This window comes from Aedes albopictus, chromosome 1 (genome assembly GCF_035046485.1).
Source record: "Aedes albopictus strain Foshan chromosome 1, AalbF5, whole genome shotgun sequence".
Lineage (NCBI taxonomy): Eukaryota > Metazoa > Arthropoda > Insecta > Diptera > Culicidae > Aedes > Aedes albopictus.
The window spans coordinates 250,040,550-250,062,312 of record NC_085136.1 but is presented as its reverse complement, the minus strand read 5'-3'; the positions used below and the strand labels follow the sequence as shown (position 1 = coordinate 250,062,312).

The window sequence follows — 21,763 nt, the reverse complement described above, 5'->3', positions numbered from 1 at the left end:
GGTCATTAGTATAGCCAATATGCAATGGAAATAAACGAAAACATTTAAAACCAAGTCAAATACAAACAAACATTTCATATATGCAACCTTTCTGCAAATCCAGGATATCATAGCAACGATTGATTTAATGAACGTTGAATTTTGGAAATGGATTTATTAGCTTAGAATAAGACTTGTTAGATTACTGTTTCTTATTATTTCTTCAGTTTTTAGAATCCGTTGAATGCATCATTAAGGAAAAAAATAGTTAGATCTTCTTCTATCTCCACCTTGCAGCTATCTATCTGTTTTTGGTACATCTAAGGTTGTTCCTGTTTAATTTTAGACTGACCAAGATACTGCCTGTAAAACTGCGCAGAAGCTAAACAAAAGCTCCAGAAACTGTTTCAAACAACTCATTTCTTTTTATCTTTTTTATCTATCTATATTTTATGTTTAATTTAGTATTTTCTGGTTAGGTTTTATAACACCCCTGAAAATCAAAATTCACAAATACCTGGTAAATTGCAGATTGTCTGTGCAAAATAGATTACTCTTCATTTTAGTGAAAAAATTCCCAGTACCGGTATTTTACCGGTACTACCGGTACTGTCTGCCCTAGTACCGAAATACCGGTACTCACCAAAAGACCCCTACTTTATTCCCAAGGCGCATGAGCCTTCAAATAAAGGATTAAAGCAACATGCGACATATGCTTGAAAAGACTGTGTTGGAAGAATGTACTATAGATATCATTAAATCTTCTTCGGATCATTATAATGTAGAATGTGGAAAAACCGCGAAGATAGATACGTCGCACAACCATAATTTTGGAGATACAATTAAACTTCACGTACCCGACCCCCAAAACTGGCATTTAGTCAATTTTCATCCGATTTTTTTTTTTGAAGTCGCTCTCGATCGATCATAAATTGGTGCTTATTTATTACACTCAAGTGGTCATGTATTATCCGGAACCATTTCGGAGATATTCCGGGTTGTACTGTGGTAAGGGGGTGGGGAAGGGATCTAATTATCCAAATGGCTAAAAGTGATTATGTGTGTGTTATTGTGTTTTAGAGGCCCCCGCGGAACCTGTTACGGAGCGGCCATATTAGTTGATACATACTTAAGTCATTTTTTTTTCTATTCCATTCTTTCGAAATCATGAAGATTGACACGTCGCTCAGCATGTTTTGGTTGCCAACTAGAAATGTCCCCGATGACATCCCTGTGGAACCTGTGCTATATGTCCCGGGGTGGCCACATTAGGTGATACATACTTCAGTCTGTCGTTTCTGACTCAGTCATTCGAAATCATGAAGATTGATATGTCGCACGGCATGTTTAGGTTGAAAACCAGAAGTGTTCCCAATGAGGCCCCGCGGAACCTGTCACGGGGATTCGGATGGGCCAATTTATTCCAATCTGGTTACAGCAGCTGTGTTTCACTGTTCGCAACAAAAAATTCGCTGAAAATCGATGGTTCAAACACAACAACATTCGAAATAATCACTTTTAGCCATTTTGACAACCCCCTGACTCCTGCACAATCCGGAAACTCCGGAATGGTTCCGAATATTGCACGGCCACTTGAGTGTAATAAACTCGCACCAGTTTATGATCAATTGAGGGCGACTTAAAAAAAATCAGATGAAAATTGACGAAATGCCAGCATTTTGAAAATGAGTTGTCGGGAATCGGGTACGTGAAGGTTAAATAAACTTCGAAACAAGTTCCCCAGGGCCCATTCCGATGGCCACCATAGGGCCAGAGCGGGTTTGAAGGCCTATTCGGACAGCTACCATCTGTCTGAAAAACATTGCCGAAGACACCAACATTCTATCTAGCAAAGCACTTGATCTACAATAACTAAAAGTCTTTAGCCGTAACGGGACACCATTAGCAAAACACTGTTTTCACGCGAGCGTAACGCTGCGCTCCCAAAACTTAATCAAGAATATTTCCGAAACTATACATTTCTCAGTAAAACTCACTTCGGCAATCTTGATCACATCAATCCAAAGAAGAAATGTCTAGAAGACTCTATTATTCAAAACCTCATAACAGAGCTGATATACGCATTTCAGTTTGAAAATTTTAAAAAGAAGATTTCTGCGATGGTGTCCCGTTACGAAATGTAACATGTTATTTTATGTAAATTGGAACAAAACCCCATAGAACAAGTATTGCATCAGGAAGTACATCTAATAAGCTTGTTATAAAACCTGTTAAACCATATGGTCATGAACGTTGCATTCGATTGCAGACGTCATTTGTTCACGAAAGTTAGTTCCTCGCGGTGTCCCGTTACGCTGGAATGTGTCAATAGTAATGGTTCGACAATACATATATACATACACGGTGGTTCAACAGAATGCTTCTACATAGAGCGGAGTGTACTATGTACTGCAGTACTGTATACCCATTCAAGTTGGCCGATTGACCAGTTCTCGGTTATGCAAGATTCGCAATTCACCCAACGCTCTTGTGGGATTAACGCCCGTATTCTTTGGTGAAGACAGAGGCTGGGCTCTGATCGAATCTATGACCACGACCAGACTGAACGTGGATGCCGTGAACGCAGGAGACAAAAAATACCTACAGTAGGAATGGTGCAGAATCCCAGTCCATAATCGATGCGAGCTTTGAGAGTCTGGGTCTAAACCCTAACTCAATGGGTCGAGGATGGGTACACACACTATTTGGCGGTTCGGTATAGTGCTACATACGGATAAAAACGGCCACAGCCGGGGGTCTACGGGTATCGGGGATGGCTGACCTCGCGCTTCGACATGCCGACATGCTCATGGAGGGTAATGCCGACGACCTGTCTTGCGATGATCTAGTCGGAACCATAGGCCACGTGTGCAACGCCACAGTACCGTGACGACTACCCAGTAGTATGGGACAAATATCAAATCCTCGCTCCAGTCGACTTTTTAGATCCCATTTAGGTCCCATATGAACTGTGCAAAATTTCAGCGCAATCGGTGAAACTATAATTTAGCGCAAGCGGTTCAAAGTTTTCATAGGATTTACTATGGGAAAAGTTACACTTTCAGATAAAAAATCCCAGAGGTCACCCCTTGTCTCCTTAATTCAAATCGATCAACGTTTCTTGTAGAAAAATAATTCATGAAACTTTCCTTCGAAGACCGCAAAACAATTGGATGTTTGTGAAAAAAGTTATTAATTTATTACCGATTAGTAATCCAACGAACGGCTTTTTGTTTTGTTTTATTAGCAGCACTGTAGCTGCTGCCTTGGCTGCTGCTGTTTCTGGGGGTGGTGATGCCTCCCGCCACCCCATGCAACAACGGCAGCAGCAGTGCTGCTGATAAAACAAAATAAAAAGCCGTTCGTTGGATCACTAATCGGTAATAAATCAATAACTTTTTCCACAACCATCTAATTGGTTTGCTGTCTTCGAAGGAAAGTTTCATAATTGATTTTTCTACAAGAAACATTGATCGATTTGAATTAAGGAGACAAGGGACGACCTCTGGGATTTTTTATCTGAAAGTGTAACTTTTCCCATAGTAAATCCTATGAAAACTTTGAACCGCTTGCGCTAAATTATAGTTTCACCGATTGCGCTGAAATTTTGCACAGTTCATATGGGACCTAAATGGAATCTAAAAAGTTGACTGGAGCGAGGATTTATTTTTTCCATACAAGCGTGTACCATACTACTACCCAGGAATGGGCACCGACCATCATAAAACCTCACACCTTTTATTTTGATTTTATGATGGTTCTAAGAGTTTTCGTAAAACCATTGGTCCTCTACGGACACGAGATATGGACCATGCTCGAGCAGGACCTGTTAGCACTCGGAGACTTCGAGCGACGCGTAGTAAGAACGATCTTCGGCGGTGCGCAGAAGAATAGTGAGTGGCTGAGAAAGATGAACCACTAGCTCGCTGCACTTTACGGCGAACTCAGCATAAGGTGGCAAATACCGGAAGGATACGATGGGCAGGGCGTGTAGCAAGAATGCCGGACAAAACCCTGCAAAGTTGGTGTTCGTGACAGATCCGGTTGGTACAAGAAGGCGTGGAGCGCAGCGAGCACGATTAGGTGGAGCGTGACTTGGCGAGCATCGGGCGTGACCGAGCAGCCACGAACCGTGTATTATGGAGAAATAATGAAATGAAAGCTGCTTTCCAGTTGAAAGTAACGGTGTCCTTACTTCAATATAGTGTCGACCGTTTACCAAAACGTTAACATTAAAGTTAACAACCGGAAGGTCAACTCAGCAATGGCGAACGGAAATGCTACTTCATCTTGTCATCCTTGAACTTACCTTCCTTGTTCTCCGTCGAGCATCAAACTGCCCACTGACCTTCGACATTGATTCCATCCCGAATCTGGATGGCGAATTCGGACATAGTCTGGTCGACGCCACTCTATTCCTCTCAACTTCCTCATCTTGTCCCTACACACAGTACATTTCGCATCGCCATGAACTTTCCCATTACCTATCCAACAAAACCCAACTACGCAAATCCATTCCCTACGAGTCGTTGACTTCAATGTTAAAGGTTGTTCGGTGTCGGAAAACCAATCTTTAGCCGTCAGGGATGCCAGTTATTATTTCAACCAATCAATTAGTAACTCCGCCAAAATGAACATATTTTACTCTAACTTAGGCCGATGCAAATATTTAATTTGTTTTATGTCACCCAAAATATTGAAGGGGCGAAAAAAAAACATGGCGTCCCATGACTCCATTTTCAATAGAAAATTTTTTTACAAGCAACTATTTTTCAATAGTTGAAAAATATTTTTTCAATAGTTGGTAAAATTTTTAATTTTTCAATAGTTTTTTTTTTGTTTGTTCCTTATTTATTTTTGTCCCCCCCCCCTCGTACCTGATGAGAGGTCTCGGACATCAAAGAAAAATAATATTTGCATCGGCCTTATTATAGAAAAAATGTAGTTAACTTCTACAAACAGAAGTTATCTATTTCGAAAAAAAAACAAATATCCAGAAATAGCCTTAGATATGCCTTTGAAGGCCATTTCATATCTTAAAGTAATGTTCTTTGATATCTGTATGTTTGGCACCTCCGTTAGACACTCCAATGAAAACCACTTCCACATTACACGAGAAGCATGTTTTCCGCACAGCGGGATCGATTATCGTTTGTTGTTGGTGAAAAATTTCAACCTTGTCCCCTACCGACCAAACCGACCATTCAAGGAAACCAACGAGGCTCCCTGCCGAGTCGAACCAGGGAAATTTATTTATTAATCTTCGCCCTCGGCCGAATCCCTGCAGATCACCGTCAAGTGTCGAACAGTGCGTACAGAGTGATTGTGCCTCCCAGTTTCCCGGATTATTTCGCAGTGGATTTAGGATTAGGATGTACCGGCTGGAAACGGGACAGATATTTGCAGCATTCTGCTGTATGTCTCTGTTGCCGCAACTTTTATACCGATCCATATCGGTGGAGGCCCAGCACCAACCTGGGGACGAGACATGCGAAACGCTCCCATCGGAAATTCATCTTATAAAAGGTTTGCCAACAGGGAAGGGGTAGCATCAGCGTAATGTAATTTGGTCAGACAGAAAAAAAATGGTGAAATTGCAAAGAGAAGATGAAGCTATTGAAAAGTACTAATTTTGGTGAGATCATTCCATTTTTTTGTTAATAATTTCTAAAAATTACTGAATAAAAAATTCTTTCCTACACCTCACAAAATCACACCAAAGTGATCAAATTAATTTAAATTGTGCCAACGCTATAGTTGAAAGTGATTCTGACACAGACATTCTCCATTGCAGAGGAGTACGACGAACTGGGTCGTCTCTACCGGACCTGCAACGGGGACGTAACGGTGAACAAGTGCGAAGGCAAGTGTAACAGCCAGGTGCAACCGTCGGTCATCACAGCCACCGGTTTCCTCAAGGAGTGCTACTGCTGTCGGGAGTCGTTCCTCCGAGAGCGCCAACTCCAGCTGACCCATTGTTACGATCCGGACGGTGTCCGGATGACGGACCACGACTCGGCAACGATGGAGATTCGCCTGAAGGAACCCATCGATTGCAAGTGCTACAAGTGTGGCGATTTGGTTCGCTAAGGTGATCGACAAAAAGAATGGTGGAAAGTGTTTTGCAATACTCTCTCTCTTTCTCTCTCGCACTGTTGTATTAAGGATAGGATGGCCCTTTTTCAGTTCGCGTGATTGTCGTTAGTGCCCGGAATCGTGATTGAAATAATTTTATTGGTCTACAATATAGTGTAAGTGCCCCTCGAAACATGAAATGTTGGTCAAATCAGTTCTGGTACTATGGAAACTAATAAAAAACTAATGCTGCGATATAACAAGTGTTTCAAAAGTAGTGAGCAATGTTTCATATCCATGAATAATTATACCCTTAAATCGTGTACGAAACTTACTTCGAAAAAGAAAACTGTAACTCAACTTGCAAGCAACAACATCTCAGTGAATGACTAGAAAGTTCATGTCTTCAAAGTTATCTACAGAACTCATGGCTATCAAATGATGAAATGTTTAGTACGCAATTCTACCGCAACGTTGCGCTAGTGTGCATACCAAATGGAGCGTTTTCATATATTTATCTTATGATTATATCATGATACAGACCACCATGATAACTGAACCACTCATCAGTTTTTTTTTCTTCCCTTACCTCTGTTTCAATTATCCGTCGCATGGTTTACGAAGGAAGAAAGAGAAGATACTCCGATACACACAAGTTTCGGCGAGATGCGTGCATCATCGACTGTGAAGGGGAAGGTATGACGAAGCCACAGCTCAAATTTTCAAGAGCACAAATCTGAAGAACCGAACGTCAGATTGCGCTGAAAAGTTGATCGATTAGTTACCCGCTGGTGCTGACCAATCGATCAACTTTTCAGCACAATCTGATGTTCAGTTCTTCAGATTTGTGCTCTTGAAAATTTGAGCTGTGGCTTCGTCATATCTTCACCTGAAGCCTCCCCCAAACCGACGCGACTGTCGCCGGCGACAGCGATTTTTCAGGCGAGTGAACATTTAAGAGCACGAGGAAAATGTGAGGGCGTAGCCAGCTTTTCGGCCAGGGGGGGGCGAGCACCCTTACACTGAAAACCACTTTGCAGTAACAAGGAGTTCAAATACTTCATCATTAAAAAAAAATAAAAGTGAAGTATGAAATATGGGTGATTGACAGGAATGGTTCAATGGAAGAATCATATATGATTATAATCCTAAGGAATTCCTCAAGATATTGCTTCAGGAATTTTTTAACAAATGCCATTATGAATTTGAATTTATCCAGCAGTTTCTCCAGAAATTTCTTCAATATTTTTCCAGGTTATTTTATTGTAGATATTCCAGCAGAAATTACCTTCGGAAAACTTGCAGTAATTCCATTGGGAATACCTTCAGAAATTTCTTCAATAATTCCTCCAGAAGTTTTATTACGAATTTCACCATGCATTCTTTTAAGAATTTCCCCAGTAATTCTTTACAAATATCATTCTTAATTCCACCAGAAATCCGTTTGAGAAGCTCCGGAAAATACTTCAAGAATTTCTCCGGGAATTCTTTCAAAAATTCCAATCAAACTAAGATTCCTTTCCTTGAGAAATACCCTAAGAAATTTTTGGAGAAATTTCTTCGAAAAATCCTTTAATGAATTCCTTCGGAATTAGCGGAAAAAATTCTTTGAAAATTTCTAAAGGAATTCCTTTGGAAATTCCTGGAGAAATATCTTTGGAAGTTGCTAGAGGAATGCATTCGGAAATTTTTAAAGGAATCAATTAAAAAATAATTTCAGGAATTTATTTCGAAAATCCTTGAGGAATGCCACCGGAAATTCCTTGACAAATTCTTCAGAAATTTCTTGAGGAATTCCTTCATATCTAAAGCTCCTTGAGAAATTCCATAAGACATTCCTTCGAGAGTTCTTCTACGATTTCCTTTAGAAGATTCTTCGGGAATTCCTTGAGGAATTTCTTTGAAATAGATTTAGAATATTCCTTGAGGAACTCCTTCGGAGTTTTCGTGAGGAATTCTTCCGAAAATTCCTTGAGGAATACCTTCAAAAATTCTTGGAGGAATTCATCCGAAAATTTCTGTGAGAAATTCCTGAAGCAATTCTTTCGAAAATATTAAAAAAAATCCACTAAAAGTCTTATGAGATATCCCTTCCGAAATAAGGAATTTCTTTAAAAATCTTTCAAAACTTTCTTGAAAAAATATTTCGGAAATTCCTGAAGAAATGTTTTTTTTTTTATTTTTTTGTTTCCTAGAGGAACTTATTCGAAAATTCTTTAAAGAATTCCTTTAAAAATGCCTTTATAAGGAAAATTCGGAAATTGTTAAAGGAGTTCGTTTGAAAAATTTTTTGACATATGTCTGAAATGTCTTATGGAATACCTTCGAAAATTTCGTGAGTAATTATTTGATAAGTTCGTTGAGGGATTTTATCGTTTTTTTTTTATAAATCTTTACGAAATTCCTCAAGGAATTCCAGTGAAAGATACTTGAGAAGTTTCTTCGGAAATTCCTCAAGAAATTCCTTCAAAAATGTATTGCGGAACTCCTACGAAAACTTGAGAAACTTTTTCAATCATTCCTTCAAAAATACGTTTGGGGATTATGTGAGAAAATCTTAAGGAAATTTTTTGAGGACAATCGTCAAAAATTTTTGGAGGAATTCATTCGGAAATTTTTAGAGGTATTTCAAGGCAAATCCATAAGAAATTTCTTTGGAAATTCCGGGAGGGATTTCTTTGGAAAATCATAGAGGAATTCCTTCGAAAATTCAGGAGAAAATCCTTTAAAAATTCCAGAAGAAATTCCATTGAAAATTCCTGGAGGAACTCCTACGGAAATTCCTGGACAAAACTCCTCCGGAAACTCACGGAGGAATTCTTCGGGAAAATCCTGGAGAAATTCCCTCGGAAATTCTTGGAGGAATTCCTTCGAGAATTCGTGGAGGATTTCTTTCGGGAATTCCTGGAGGAATTTCTTCGGACATTCCTGGAGTAATTCCTTCGGAAATACCTGGAGAAATTCCTTCCTGAAATTTCTGGAGGAATTCCTTCGGAAATTCATAGAGACATTCCTTTAGAAAATCCTTGAGCGATTCCTTCGCAAAAGTCCTGGAGGAATTTGTTCTGAAATTTATGGAGGAACTCCTGTATAAGTCCTTCAAAAATTATCTTCCAATACCTACTATTTGCTGAAAGAATTCTTCCAGAAATTCTTGAAATAATTTAAAGAAATCATCAGGTAATCCTGGAGTTGTTGGGTACATTCCTGTTAAGATGATTAAAGGATTAATGAAATTTCCGAAAAAACTCCTGAATGAATTTTTGAAGAGAACCTGAGAGGAATTTCCAAAGAAATCATTTGAGGAATTCCTGAAGCAATCCTTGGAAGATTTCCTGGATAAATCTCTAAAGAAACATCTGGATGAATCCCTGGAGCAATTCCTGATGGAATTCCCGGAGCAATTCCTGGAAGAATTTCTGAAAGTCTACCTGGAGGAATTCCTGTATAAATTATGGGAGGAATACCTAGAGAAATATTTGAAGACATCTCGTGAGGAAATCCTAGAAGAAATCCTAGATAAATTTCTGGAGGATTCCTTGGAGAATATTCTGGAGAAATTACTGGAGGAATTCTGAGAGGAATCCCTAGAAAAATTTTGGAAGAAATCTCTTGAGAAAATCTTAGAGAAATCTCAGAAGGAATACTTTGAGGAATTCTTGAAGAAATCTTTGCAGGAATTGCTGGAGGAATCCCTGAAGCAATTCCTGGGAAAATCTTTAGAGAGAATCCAGGAGAAACTTCTGAACGAATTCCTGGCGTAATTTCTGGAAAAATTCTTGAATGAGACCCAGCACGAATTCCTGGAGAAATTTCTTGGATGAATTCTTGAAGCAATCTTTGGAAAAATTCCTGGAGGAATTCCTGGAGAAATCTCCAGAGAAATTGTGGGAGGAATTGTTGGAGAAATATCTGAAAAAATCCTTAGAGAAACTCCTGCAAGAACTCTTGGAGGAATTTCTGGAGGGTTCCCTGAAAGGATCTCTGTGAATATCCTTGGAGAAATTCCTGGAAGAATCCCTGAAGCGATTCCTGGACGAATCTCTGGAGGAATTCCTGGAGGAATGTCTGGAGGAATTCTTGAAAAAAAAAAATCTGTGATATTTTCTGCAGGAATTCCTGTAAATTTTCCTGGAGAAATCCCTGCATAAAATCCTGGAGGAATCTGCAATTTCTTGGGTTTGTGCTCACGTAAGAACTTTAACTACACCCACGGGACACGATACGAGAACGGACACAACACGTATTGTTCTTACAAACGATTTAAAGGGTTTTTAATTTACCTTTTAAGCCGACCGGTTTCGGGCTCGATGCAGCCCATCGACGGGACGATGTCCGACTAATTACGTAGAGTCGCTCACACATATTCGTACTTTACACAGTACACGTCGAGATGAGATAAAATGTTACTGTATTTTCAGCTTCGTCAAATGGAAGAGTGGTGACAATATTGGCGCATCATCTTCATTCATCAGCGGAGAGTCGGCAGTAGCGATGAACATTGATTCCCAAGCATTCAAATGTGATGTTTTTCTTACATTTTTCAATAGTTTGGCTTGCTCCCAATCCACTGTGTGTTCTTCAGTCAAAGCATGTACAGCTACACTCGATTCGTTCGGTCTACCATTCTCCACCGCATTTTTATGTTCACGCAGGCGAACTTTCAATTTGCGGCGAGTTTGTCCGATGTACACGGCTGCGCAATCTTTACAGGGAATTTGGTAGATTCCTGATTTTTCCTCAGCCGGAATCTTATCCTTAAGATTGCACAACAAATCCTTTAGCGTATTTTGGCTTTTGTACACAACGTGAAGTCCATGATGCTTCAAAGTGTTCTGAACCGAATTGGACAATTTGGGGTAGAAAGGCAGACTGACCCTCCGGACTTCTTCTTTCTCGGGTTGTAATGTTGTTGCATTCCTTCTATGCTTCTTCCGTTCGTGTTTCCGGAGAATTTTGTCCACAAATTCTTTATCGTATCCGTTTAGCTCTGCCGCCCTGTGGATTCTACTTCTTTCTTCCAGGAAGTCCTCTTTTTCCATTGGTATGCTGAGAAGACGATGGGCCATGGAGTGAAACGCGGCTTGTTTTTGCGCTCCAAAGTGATAGGAATCCGAAGTTATATAGCGATCGGTGGACGTGGGTTTACGGTAGATTGCAAACTTTAATCTGTTATCCTCTTTCCTAGTAATCATTAGGTCCAGGAATGGCAGTTTTCCGTCTGTTTCTCTCTCCACAGTAAACTTTATAGTTGCGTGCCAAACCCTTTAAATCGTTTGTAAGAACAATACGTGTTGTGTCCGTTCTCGTATCGTGTCCCGTGGGTGTAGTTAAAGTTCTTACGTGAGCACAAACCCAAGAAATTGCAGTGAAATGAAGGCTACAACCTTGAAGTGCTTTCGCCTTTATGGCCGACTAATTACGAAGAAAAGAGTGTTGCTTTTGGATATTCAGTTCCTTACCCGGTGCAAGAGAAGAGGTTTAATTCCAAAGTTTATCCAAATTAAACCGTCGACAAGCAGTGAATCGAGTGAAAAGGCTGCCAAAAGCGCGAGGAAGATTTGGCTCACAGAAGAAATCAGGTGTAAACACAAATCTTTGTCCGTTGTTGAAGAACAGCTGTATGCGCTCCATCTACAGCTGCTCAATTTAGTAGAATACCATTCCGCGGCGGAATGTGTTGCGCAGCAGTGTGTAAGTGAGAAGAAAAAGTGCTGGCAAACAGTGATGTGTGGAATAAATCGAAACCTACACGAGCGTATCCGAACCACCAGAAGAAGACACCGAAAAAAGTTGTTGTATCTCTCACACACGCAAGCGAAACGTTCCCCTCAACCCATTGACAACTTTGTTGTCAACCTTTCATCCACACAACCAACACAATCAGAATTAGACTTGCTAAATAAGGGTTTGAATTTCGCTGTCCCTCCGTCGTGTGCTCCTGTTGCAGACACAGTGAACAACATTGAAAGTGCCATTCAGTTCAACAGTCTGACATCAAAGTCGGCCATCCGTCATGATGTTGAACAGTGCGTCTCGAAAATAACAAAAAGAAGAGATAGCGAGAAGGAAATGAGCTTTCAGACTTGGTGCGCAATCCGACAACTAAGAGCTCGTGATGTTGTCTATTCGAGAGCGGACAAGGGCAATGCAGTTGTAATCATGGATAAACAGGATTACGATTCTCGCGTCCATGAAATGATTAGCGACGGCCCATACGAGGAGTGTAAGTACAAAAACGGGAAACCCAAGGATCCTCTCAATATGATGATCGAAGAGGCTAATGGGGTTCGTCAAAAGGTTGCGCATCTAATGGGTGAAGATAAACTCGAACGAAAATTTCTAGTTCCAAACCCGAAAGTTGCATCGTTGTACTGTCTCCCCAAAATTCATAAAAACCCTGTAGCGATGCGTCCGATTTCGTCTAATATCTCCACACCTACTGAGAAAATGGCCGCGTGGTTGGTAGAGGAGTTAAAAAGGTATCCGATAGTTCATGGAGCAAGCGTTAGAAATTCCGTTGAACTGGTAGAGCAACTAAAGGACTTCGAAGCGAGGCGTGGTGAAGTTCTAGTGTCTTTTGATGTGACGGCCCTTTTCCCGAATGTTCCAGTTGCTGATGCCTTGTCAAGCTTCCAAAGACATTTGGAACGATGTCGAATTCCACCGAACCAAATTGAAGCTTATCTCTTGGTGGCCAAAACGTGCATGAACCAGAACTTTTTCTCATTCAGAGGAAAATTCTATAAGCAAACGTTCGGTCTCAGTATGGGTAACAAGCTTTCTCCGTTTCTGGCTGATATTTTTATGAGCGACTTTGAGGTAGAACTTAAGAAAGAAAAATATTTCCCTCGAGTTTGGAGAAGGTATGTGGATGACGTTTTTGCGGCAGTAAAAGAACGCTACTTGCAACAAACCCTTGATTTGCTTAATTCACGGCACGCAACTATAAAGTTTACTGTGGAGAGAGAAACAGACGGAAAACTGCCATTCCTGGACCTAATGATTACTAGGAAAGAGGATAACAGATTAAAGTTTGCAATCTACCGTAAACCCACGTCCACCGATCGCTATATAACTTCGGATTCCTATCACTTTGGAGCGCAAAAACAAGCCGCGTTTCACTCCATGGCCCATCGTCTTCTCAGCATACCAATGGAAAAAGAGGACTTCCTGGAAGAAAGAAGTAGAATCCACAGGGCGGCAGAGCTAAACGGATACGATAAAGAATTTGTGGACAAAATTCTCCGGAAACACGAACGGAAGAAGCATAGAAGGAATGCAACAACATTACAACCCGAGAAAGAAGAAGTCCGGAGGGTCAGTCTGCCTTTCTACCCCAAATTGTCCAATTCGGTTCAGAACACTTTGAAGCATCATGGACTTCACGTTGTGTACAAAAGCCAAAATACGCTAAAGGATTTGTTGTGCAATCTTAAGGATAAGATTCCGGCTGAGGAAAAATCAGGAATCTACCAAATTCCCTGTAAAGATTGCGCAGCCGTGTACATCGGACAAACTCGCCGCAAATTGAAAGTTCGCCTGCGTGAACATAAAAATGCGGTGGAGAATGGTAGACCGAACGAATCGAGTGTAGCTGTACATGCTTTGACTGAAGAACACACAGTGGATTGGGAGCAAGCCAAACTATTGAAAAATGTAAGAAAAACATCACATTTGAATGCTTGGGAATCAATGTTCATCGCTACTGCCGACTCTCCGCTGATGAATGAAGATGATGCGCCAATATTGTCACCACTCTTCCATTTGACGAAGCTGAAAATACAGTAACATTTTATCTCATCTCGACGTGTACTGTGTAAAGTACGAATATGTGTGAGCGACTCTACGTAATTAGTCGGACATCGTCCCGTCGATGGGCTGCATCGAGCCCGAAACCGGTCGGCTTAAAAGGTAAATTAAAAACCCTTTAAATCGTTTGTAAGAACAATACGTGTTGTGTCCGTTCTCGTATCGTGTCCCGTGGGTGTCCTGGAGGAATGCCTGGAGGAATTGCTAGAGGTATTCCTGTGGAAACTTCTGGAGGAACCTCTAGAGGAATTCTTGAAAGAATTACTGGATGAGCTTCTAGAATAATCTCCAGAGTAATTCTGTTTCTATTTCTGTTATTTTTCTTTTTCTGAAAAAAATCCCTTGAGAAATTCATGGAGGAATTTCTAGTGGAATTTCTGCAGGAATTCTTGGAGAAATCCGCGAAGGAATTCCTGGAGGAATCTTTGGGGGAATCCTTGAAGAAATTCATGGAGAAATTCCTGGATCAAATCCTGGAGGAATGCCTGGAGGAATTCCTAGAAGTATTCCTGTAGGAAGCCATGATGAAATTCCTGGATGATTTTATGGGGAATTCTTGAAATAATTACTGGATACATTTCTAGAGAAATCTCTTCAGGAATTCTAGGAGATTTCTATTATTTTTCTATTTCTGAAGAAGATCCAACAGCTTCGGTTCATTCATACACCAGATAAATTCGAGAAACGGAGTTGGATATCAAACTCAACTGTAGTCACCAGAGCGCTTAAAGGGATAACCCTGCCATCGAAAAAAGTCTCAACGTGGAAGCAAAACTAGCCTCTACCGTGAAGAATTCTTCCGACGATTCCTTTTAAGATTCCTTCAATGTTATCATAAGTGTCATGTGGAGTAATTGAAAGTATGTATGTGGGTATCGTTTCCTGACAGACTAGGCGTTGTGGTAGGGATCTATCAACCAAACTGGTATACTTGGGAACGTTGGAAAAACATTATTGCGACCGTTTCAAAGTAGGGTCTTGTACCATTTGGGCAGGTGTATCTATTTTAGGCACTTGCCGCTATAACTAAGTCAATTTCAAACCGATTGCACGTACAGTATCTAACTCTGTACAAAAATTCAAATCAATCGGTTTGAAATTGACTTAGTTATAGCGGCAAGTGCCCAAAATAGGTACACCTCCCCAATAGCACAATACCCTATTACACAAGATGATCTTTCCCTCCCAAATCAAGAAATGATTAAACATAGACGGATGCGTGTTGTGCGTCATCTGGGATAAATTTTGGTTCGTGAGTTTCCGCGCTTACGACAGGTTAATAAATAATGGATGGCTAAAACCGCTGATGATTTTTGTCCTTAAGGTCTTTGGGATTGGTTTAGAGACGAAAGAAAGCCTTAGGTAGATCATGAACTTTAACATCTATATTTCTTACAGAGAGTTCACATAGGTAAACGAAGAAAAAGATACTTTTCCACATCCCTTAATCTTCCGCCAACGCACTATAGCACATAACGAGCACATTCCGAGCGAATTCCCGACAGTCCTCATTAGGGTCTGCCTTCACCACGCTAGCCTGTACGCACTCCTCCAGCCACTGCTTCAGTTCCACCATGTCCATGTAGAAATCCTGCCGCAGGATCGCTTTCGGAAGCGCCAGGAAAATCGACGACAGCACTTGCAGCACCGACAAACGTACCTTCGGTTCCTCGCTGAACCTTAACATGACGCTCAAGTTCAACAGCTCCCGGGCAAATTTTCGTCCAATAGGACAATTTTCCGCGCATATCATCAGGATCGAAAGCGTTTGCAGGAAACTGGTCAACAGGAGACTATCGGCGTCGTACTGGAACTTCAGGTTGGCCGTGAAGAGAAACTGCTTGGCTCCGAAGCCGCGGAGCAGCGGGAAAAAGAACCATCCGGCCACGTCGGAGAATCGATTTCGAGCGGGGGGTTTGTTAGTTGTGGCGGTTGATGCACCGGAGGATCGATGAGACGATGTGATGTGGCGTGTTTTACCGGCGATCCGCTCCCGTACGATTTGTTCAGCAAGTTGACGTTTGCGAAGCAGTTCGTTTTCTTCGCGAAATTTCAGGTCCAGGGTGTTTTTCGGCGAAGTAGGTATGTCCGGATTTTGGATGGGATTGGTTTTGGTTCGATTGTCCGAGGAGTCCAGATTGCTGAGGACCTTGGCGGTTTGGGCAAGAATGTCCAGCATGAGAATACGACGGTTGAGGGCGTATTTACTGAGGTCGGAGTGAAACTCTCGGCAGATATATTCGGCGCACTCTTTGGGATAGGATGTGCAAATGGCAATCAAGGCGGAGAATTTTAGCTCCTGGAAGTTCTCCATGTAGACGCGAGCTTCCAGGGGCAGTATGATTTGCAGGAGATCGAGAGCCAGTTTCAGGTCGTTATTGGGTAGCTGCTGTTCGATCAGTTCGGGTGCAGCTTCGATGGCTAGTTCGAACCGAACTGGGGGTTGTTGATCAGAAGTGTCCAGGAGTATTTCACGTAGATCTAGGAGATACTTTGGACGGTGCTGTTCCTGGTCTAAGCGTGTATCGTTAGACATGTCATACGGTTCAAGGTCGTCATCGGAGTCTAGTTCAGAATAATCACTTCCAGCATGTTTAGTGGCAATCTTGATATCCGAGGACTTCAGAGATAGTTCCTCGACTTGGGTAATAGGAAGTTCTGCTGTTTGCGAATCCAAACTCTTGTATGATAGCGTTTGTGTTATATCGGAACTTCCTGATTCAAACAGCTTTTCAATCAACTGATCAACTGGTTCATTTGTGGAGCATATCAAGTTCTGCGACAACTGATCCTCAATAAACCTACAGCGATTCTTATAATTCCGCAAGCAGTCCACTAGCACCAGTGTATCTTTATCGAAACCTTCGTAGTCAAACTTTAGCATATTTGCTTCCTCCACATGAGACGCATCGAAAAATCCTAAAATTACCTCCGCAACAATCATTCCAACGCACCTCATCTCCTTAACGGGTGATTCCAAATGGCACTTCAAGCCCCCAAACAACAGACGCCGGTACTCTCGCATTTCCGCCGCAGTGAGTTTCCCGGTCTTAGACTGATCCAAGTACGTCATAGACAGAACCAACAACTTGGACAAATACATATGCTGCTCGAATGATGTCTTTTGAATGCTGGTCCGACTGGACCAAACCGTTACCAACTCCAAGGATAAGGATTTCATTTCGGTCTCACAAACTCGCGCCAATAGGTACATCAGATTCTCAACAATGGAATCATGCGTAAAGCTACAATACAGAGGAATCTTTTTCGCGAGAACGTATTTCCAGTCCCCCGTCAAACCGTGATCCCCAAGCAGATTGATCAGATCGATTCCTTCGCGTAAAGCCATTTGGGCCACCACTTCAGTTGCGGGTCGCGATAAGCCCGTGCAAATCGCTGCGATAAGTTGCCTCTGTTTACAATCGTTGGACCGCGCCCAATCGGCTAGAATTTGCAGCGTTAATTGTAAATGACGCGACCGCTTATCAAAGTTGTAATCTACGATGAGTTTGCTAAATAGCTTTGCAAGGAATGTCGTATCGTGGGACAGGTAGCTGTGCAGATTGGTCATTCTGGCTAACGAATCGATTGCTTTGAGCATATGTTGAAGCATAATTTGAGAGTACCGTTCTGGTAGGAACGTATCTGGGGTATCCCGTTGGAGTACATTGGCCACTTTGTTTGGAATGTTTGTCACAATTTGTATCAATTGCTCGGATTTGTTCCAGTATGGATGCTTCTGTGCATCATTGTCGGATTCGGGTTCCACTTGCTTCAAGCTCAATTCTACGAAGCACCCGCCCAAATAATCGCCATCATGTACTAATCTACTCAATATAAAGGGTAATACTTCTCTGTTCCGGTCGAGTTTATCAGCAGCGGTAAGCACTGCCAAACTCTCCACCACATACACGTGGTTGTAGTCCACGGCAAAGATCCTCACGATCATTGGATCCAAATCCGGCACCTTCCCAGGAAACTCCCGATCAAACCTTCCAATCAACTCATCCAGCAAATCCGGATACTGATCCGAGGCATACTTCTTCCAATCGAGTGCTCGCTGATCCTCATCGCATCCAATCAACTGCTCCGGTGTTCTCGGTCCTGGCAAACACTCCAACAGGCGATCCAACTGCCGTCGAATTGCGTCCAGTTGTTGCTCGGAACGAATCTCCGGTACAGTTTGCAATAGTGCTGACAGCTCCAAGGTACACGTCTGGAGGGACGATTTTCGGTCGCCGACGTCGCGATGCATCATCACTGAAATGGGACAAATGTACGGAACACACATTTTTCCCACTGGTTTAACAAGGTCACTTGATCGGTTTGTGATTTGTGGCACTGGTTGAACACACTGAGACTCGAGTGATTTCGAAGGATATTCGACCCGCGGCAGAAAATAAAAAAATAAGCGTAATTGCAAGTGAGAGCTCGATACTTACCACAATTGCCTCTTTGATTGATAATAATTTATAATTGTTGTCTTACGATCTTCTTCACAACATGCAACTGAAGAAAGTGATTGGAGTTTTAAAGTGAACCCTTTCGAGACTTGTGAGTAAGCAGGTAATATCGCATGCTAGGGAGATTATAAAATTGAAATCGTTGCTTCGTCCGTTCAAATCAAACTATGCATAACCTTCTGATCAAGCCTATAATTGTTCCTACTGCTCATCTTGTATTTGCAAGGTGGTATGATTAGTTCATTGAACTTGATGTTCATCTGTACAAACTGTTCTTAGTTGCCATACAGATCAGTGGATAGTTTATTCTATTGTTCGTAATACCAATATTATGGTCAATTCCTCTGTGTCAAATTTGCAACATGTGATAGATGCACACATCTGACGAGCAGGGCATGTTGCAAGAATGCAGTGTGGGTAACAACCTTTTCAAAAGTGAGTGTTCGCATCAGATTCGGTTCGCACAAGTGTGGAGTGCAGAGTGCACGTAGGCAGATCAGGTAAACCGTGATCTGATTAGCGTTAGGCATGGCCGAGCTTGGACGGCCACGAACCGAGTTTTATGACGATATCGTTGACATCGTCGAACGGTGAGAATTAACGTTGAAATTCTCAAAGAAATCCCGTTAGTAATTTACCAAGGAAGCCCTGTAGAAATATTTAGTTAAATTTATATAAAATTCTTACATTAATTCCTAGAGAAGGTCCAGAAGGAGTTCTCCCGATAATTCTTTGAGAATTTCACTCAAGAAATCCCGGGACAAACTTTGGAAAGAACCCCTGAAGAAACTTTCGATGGAATCCAAGATGGAATCTCCTAAAAAATCACGGAAGAAATTCTCGATGGAATTCTCAAGGGAATCCCTGAAGAAATTTCGCATAAAGCGATCAATGTTTATCGCAACATTATTGTTCAATTTTCCAGAAACTTGCTAGTGATCTTTCTGTGAATCTTTTTTCGGCACTGAGCTTAATAAGGTTATGACGTTCATTTGAAAAACATACTGCGGAAAACCAGCTTCCCTACACCGCAGAGCCGGACTTCAAGGCCTTTTACATCGACGATTTTCGGTCCGGCGTCGACGACGTCGATACCTACTATCGTCTAAACAGCATGAAGATTCCGTTATGCTGGAGCTGGAGACTGCATGATGACCGAGGGAGAAGTGGGTTTCGAACTCCATCGGAGTTATCGCAGACATCCTTGAACACCGATCACTGTAGCCTGGACGATACTTCCAGGATTCACAGTTCGTTAGTACGCGTGTATTCTGATTTAAGCCTTCATTCTCACAGAGTGCAAGATTCTAGTCCTGTTCAATGAAGTAGGTTGAACATTGTTGAAATTGCTGCATTCTGCTCTTACCTATTCGTCAACAAATGGGTAAGAGCAGGATGCAGCAACTTCAACAATGTTCAACCTACTCCATTGAACAGGACTTACACTGTGGTGCATAATTGATCGGACAAACGCCGATTTTCATACAAAATGGCCAAGTTTGAGATGCTGTAACTATGGTTTGCTTTGATGGATTGAGCTCAATTTTTGACACGGAACTACAAATATGCTGAATTTTGTGTATACAAAGTATAAAATGTTTTCTTTCACAGGTCTGGGCGTGGCAAGGCGTTGAAAAAATTGCAAAAGTGATCGGACAGCGGCACGCGTGTAAATCAAAGGGATACAGCTGTCCGATCACTTTTGCAATATTTTCAACGCCTTGCCACGCCCAGACCTGTGAACGAAAACATTTTATACTTTGTATTTACAAAATTCAGCACATTTGTAGTTCCGTGTCAAAAATTGAGCTCAATCCACCAAAGCAAACCATAGTTACAGCATCTTAAACTTGGCCATTTTGTATGAAAATCAGCGTTTGTCCGATCAATTATGCACCACAGTGTATGTATTGCGTAGCCCAAATCTTTCATTGTCCGCTAGGAATAGTGTGGCCACTGTGATGATAGCCAAGCTGGAAAACTCCCAACAGCGAACGATACGAATGGGATCAACCTGTACCTCCGAAGTTGCAACAAGATTGGATGGAACGACTTCTACACTCGATTTGCTTCCGTCGTCTACACAGCCAGTTTCGAGCTCCACTTCTTTTCTGATATACCCAATAAGGCTTATCAAAATAATAGGACGTGTTGCTACGTCCGTATCCAATGCATGAATGTCTGCGAAGTCGAAGCTATTACCTCTCGTAGCTCGCCATACTAACCAGCCCATACCAGAAAGTTGTTTGGTTACTCAAACCGATCTACCTGCCTATCTCAGATTCTGCTACCGTAATCCAATAGCCTCGATCATCATCCGGACTTTACTGGCCCGTCATTGCTGAAACTTTCTCCAGAACAATGGCCTGCCGGAACTCTTTTTGTCGCCGCGAGGCTCCAGGTGTCGCCATGACATCCGTCCATTACGTTCGCTGAAGAATTGTTCTCCATGAACTCAGAGATTCTGGATAACCCTGAAGCCCGAAAGCATTAAGTACCCTCTCAGTCAATCTCAGACAAACTTCATTCCGCTGATCGAATCATTGTTCGTTTGGCAGAACGTGCAAGTTTTCCCGAGGGGCATTCCGATCTATCGTAAGTTCAGACCGTTGATGTAGTCATCTAAGCAATGCCGAACTGCCCCACGATGCGAAGTATTACATCGACCTTATCGCCAAACAACCATTGCATTGTGGCCAGATAATTCATCACCCAACTCAACAAAATTCTACCCTGTGTTGATCTACAGCTCATGCTGGCGCTAGAAATTTTGGATCCTCGATGGACGAAATCTTGCAAGACGCGTCTACCACCTGTTTGAAGGCACCCATAACAGTACGTCACGCTTATAGGACTCTTTCCTTGGCTGTTGTCTGTTCTTTAATTCTACTGGTCAGAGATTTTTACAAAGAGTTTGAAAAGCTTGACATGCCTAGATATTCTCACAGCAAAAAAAAAACAGCGCTCATTTTCTACTAAGTGTTTTAGTTCTATAAAAGGAAGAATGAAGTTTTATCAACCAAGCTAGTTTATTCCCTCCATTTAGGAAAATGAAAAATTTAAATTAAGAAAAAAAAAATCGGGGTAATGGAATTCGGGGAAATGTCCTAAAGCCCACGCTTAGAAGAGGGAGGGGGGAATTCAGAAATATAACAAGCAATGTATCAGGGTTTCACTGGCTACTCATAAGACAGTTTTCCAGGGAGGAAGTTTACAAATTTAATCCCAATAACCCCAAATTTTAGTTAAATTTATGTACTTTTCAAAAACTACAAATATCCTCAAAAATTATTGGAAATAAAAAGCTCAAGTGCTCAAAGCAACTATTACACGCAGACAAGTGCACTTCGTCAGCACAAAGATGGGTGCCGAAGTGTTTTCCCATTCAATTTTGCTGGAAATTCGGCACTGGCGCCGGGAATTGGCGCTGGACT

At 41.7% G+C, this 21,763-nt stretch overlaps 2 protein-coding genes across 2 annotated transcripts; one reads left to right on the top strand and one right to left on the bottom strand.

Annotated features, from left to right (window-relative positions):
- Positions 1–4,656: 4,656 nt before the first annotated feature.
- On the top strand, positions 4,657–6,755 carry LOC109400405 (partner of bursicon). The gene is made up of 2 exons (XM_019672917.3): positions 4,657–5,505; positions 5,774–6,755. The coding sequence occupies exons 1-2, from the start codon at positions 5,352–5,354 to the stop codon at positions 6,067–6,069; spliced, it is 450 nt and encodes a 149-aa protein (XP_019528462.1). The 5' UTR covers positions 4,657–5,351; the 3' UTR covers positions 6,070–6,755.
- An 8,474-nt stretch (positions 6,756–15,229) lies between these two features.
- Positions 15,230–19,668, bottom strand: LOC134285564 (telomere length regulation protein TEL2 homolog). Its single transcript, XM_062846593.1, has one exon. The coding sequence runs from the start codon at positions 18,155–18,157 to the stop codon at positions 15,311–15,313; it is 2,847 nt and encodes a 948-aa protein (XP_062702577.1). The 5' UTR covers positions 18,158–19,668; the 3' UTR covers positions 15,230–15,310.
- Positions 19,669–21,763: the final 2,095 nt, after the last annotated feature.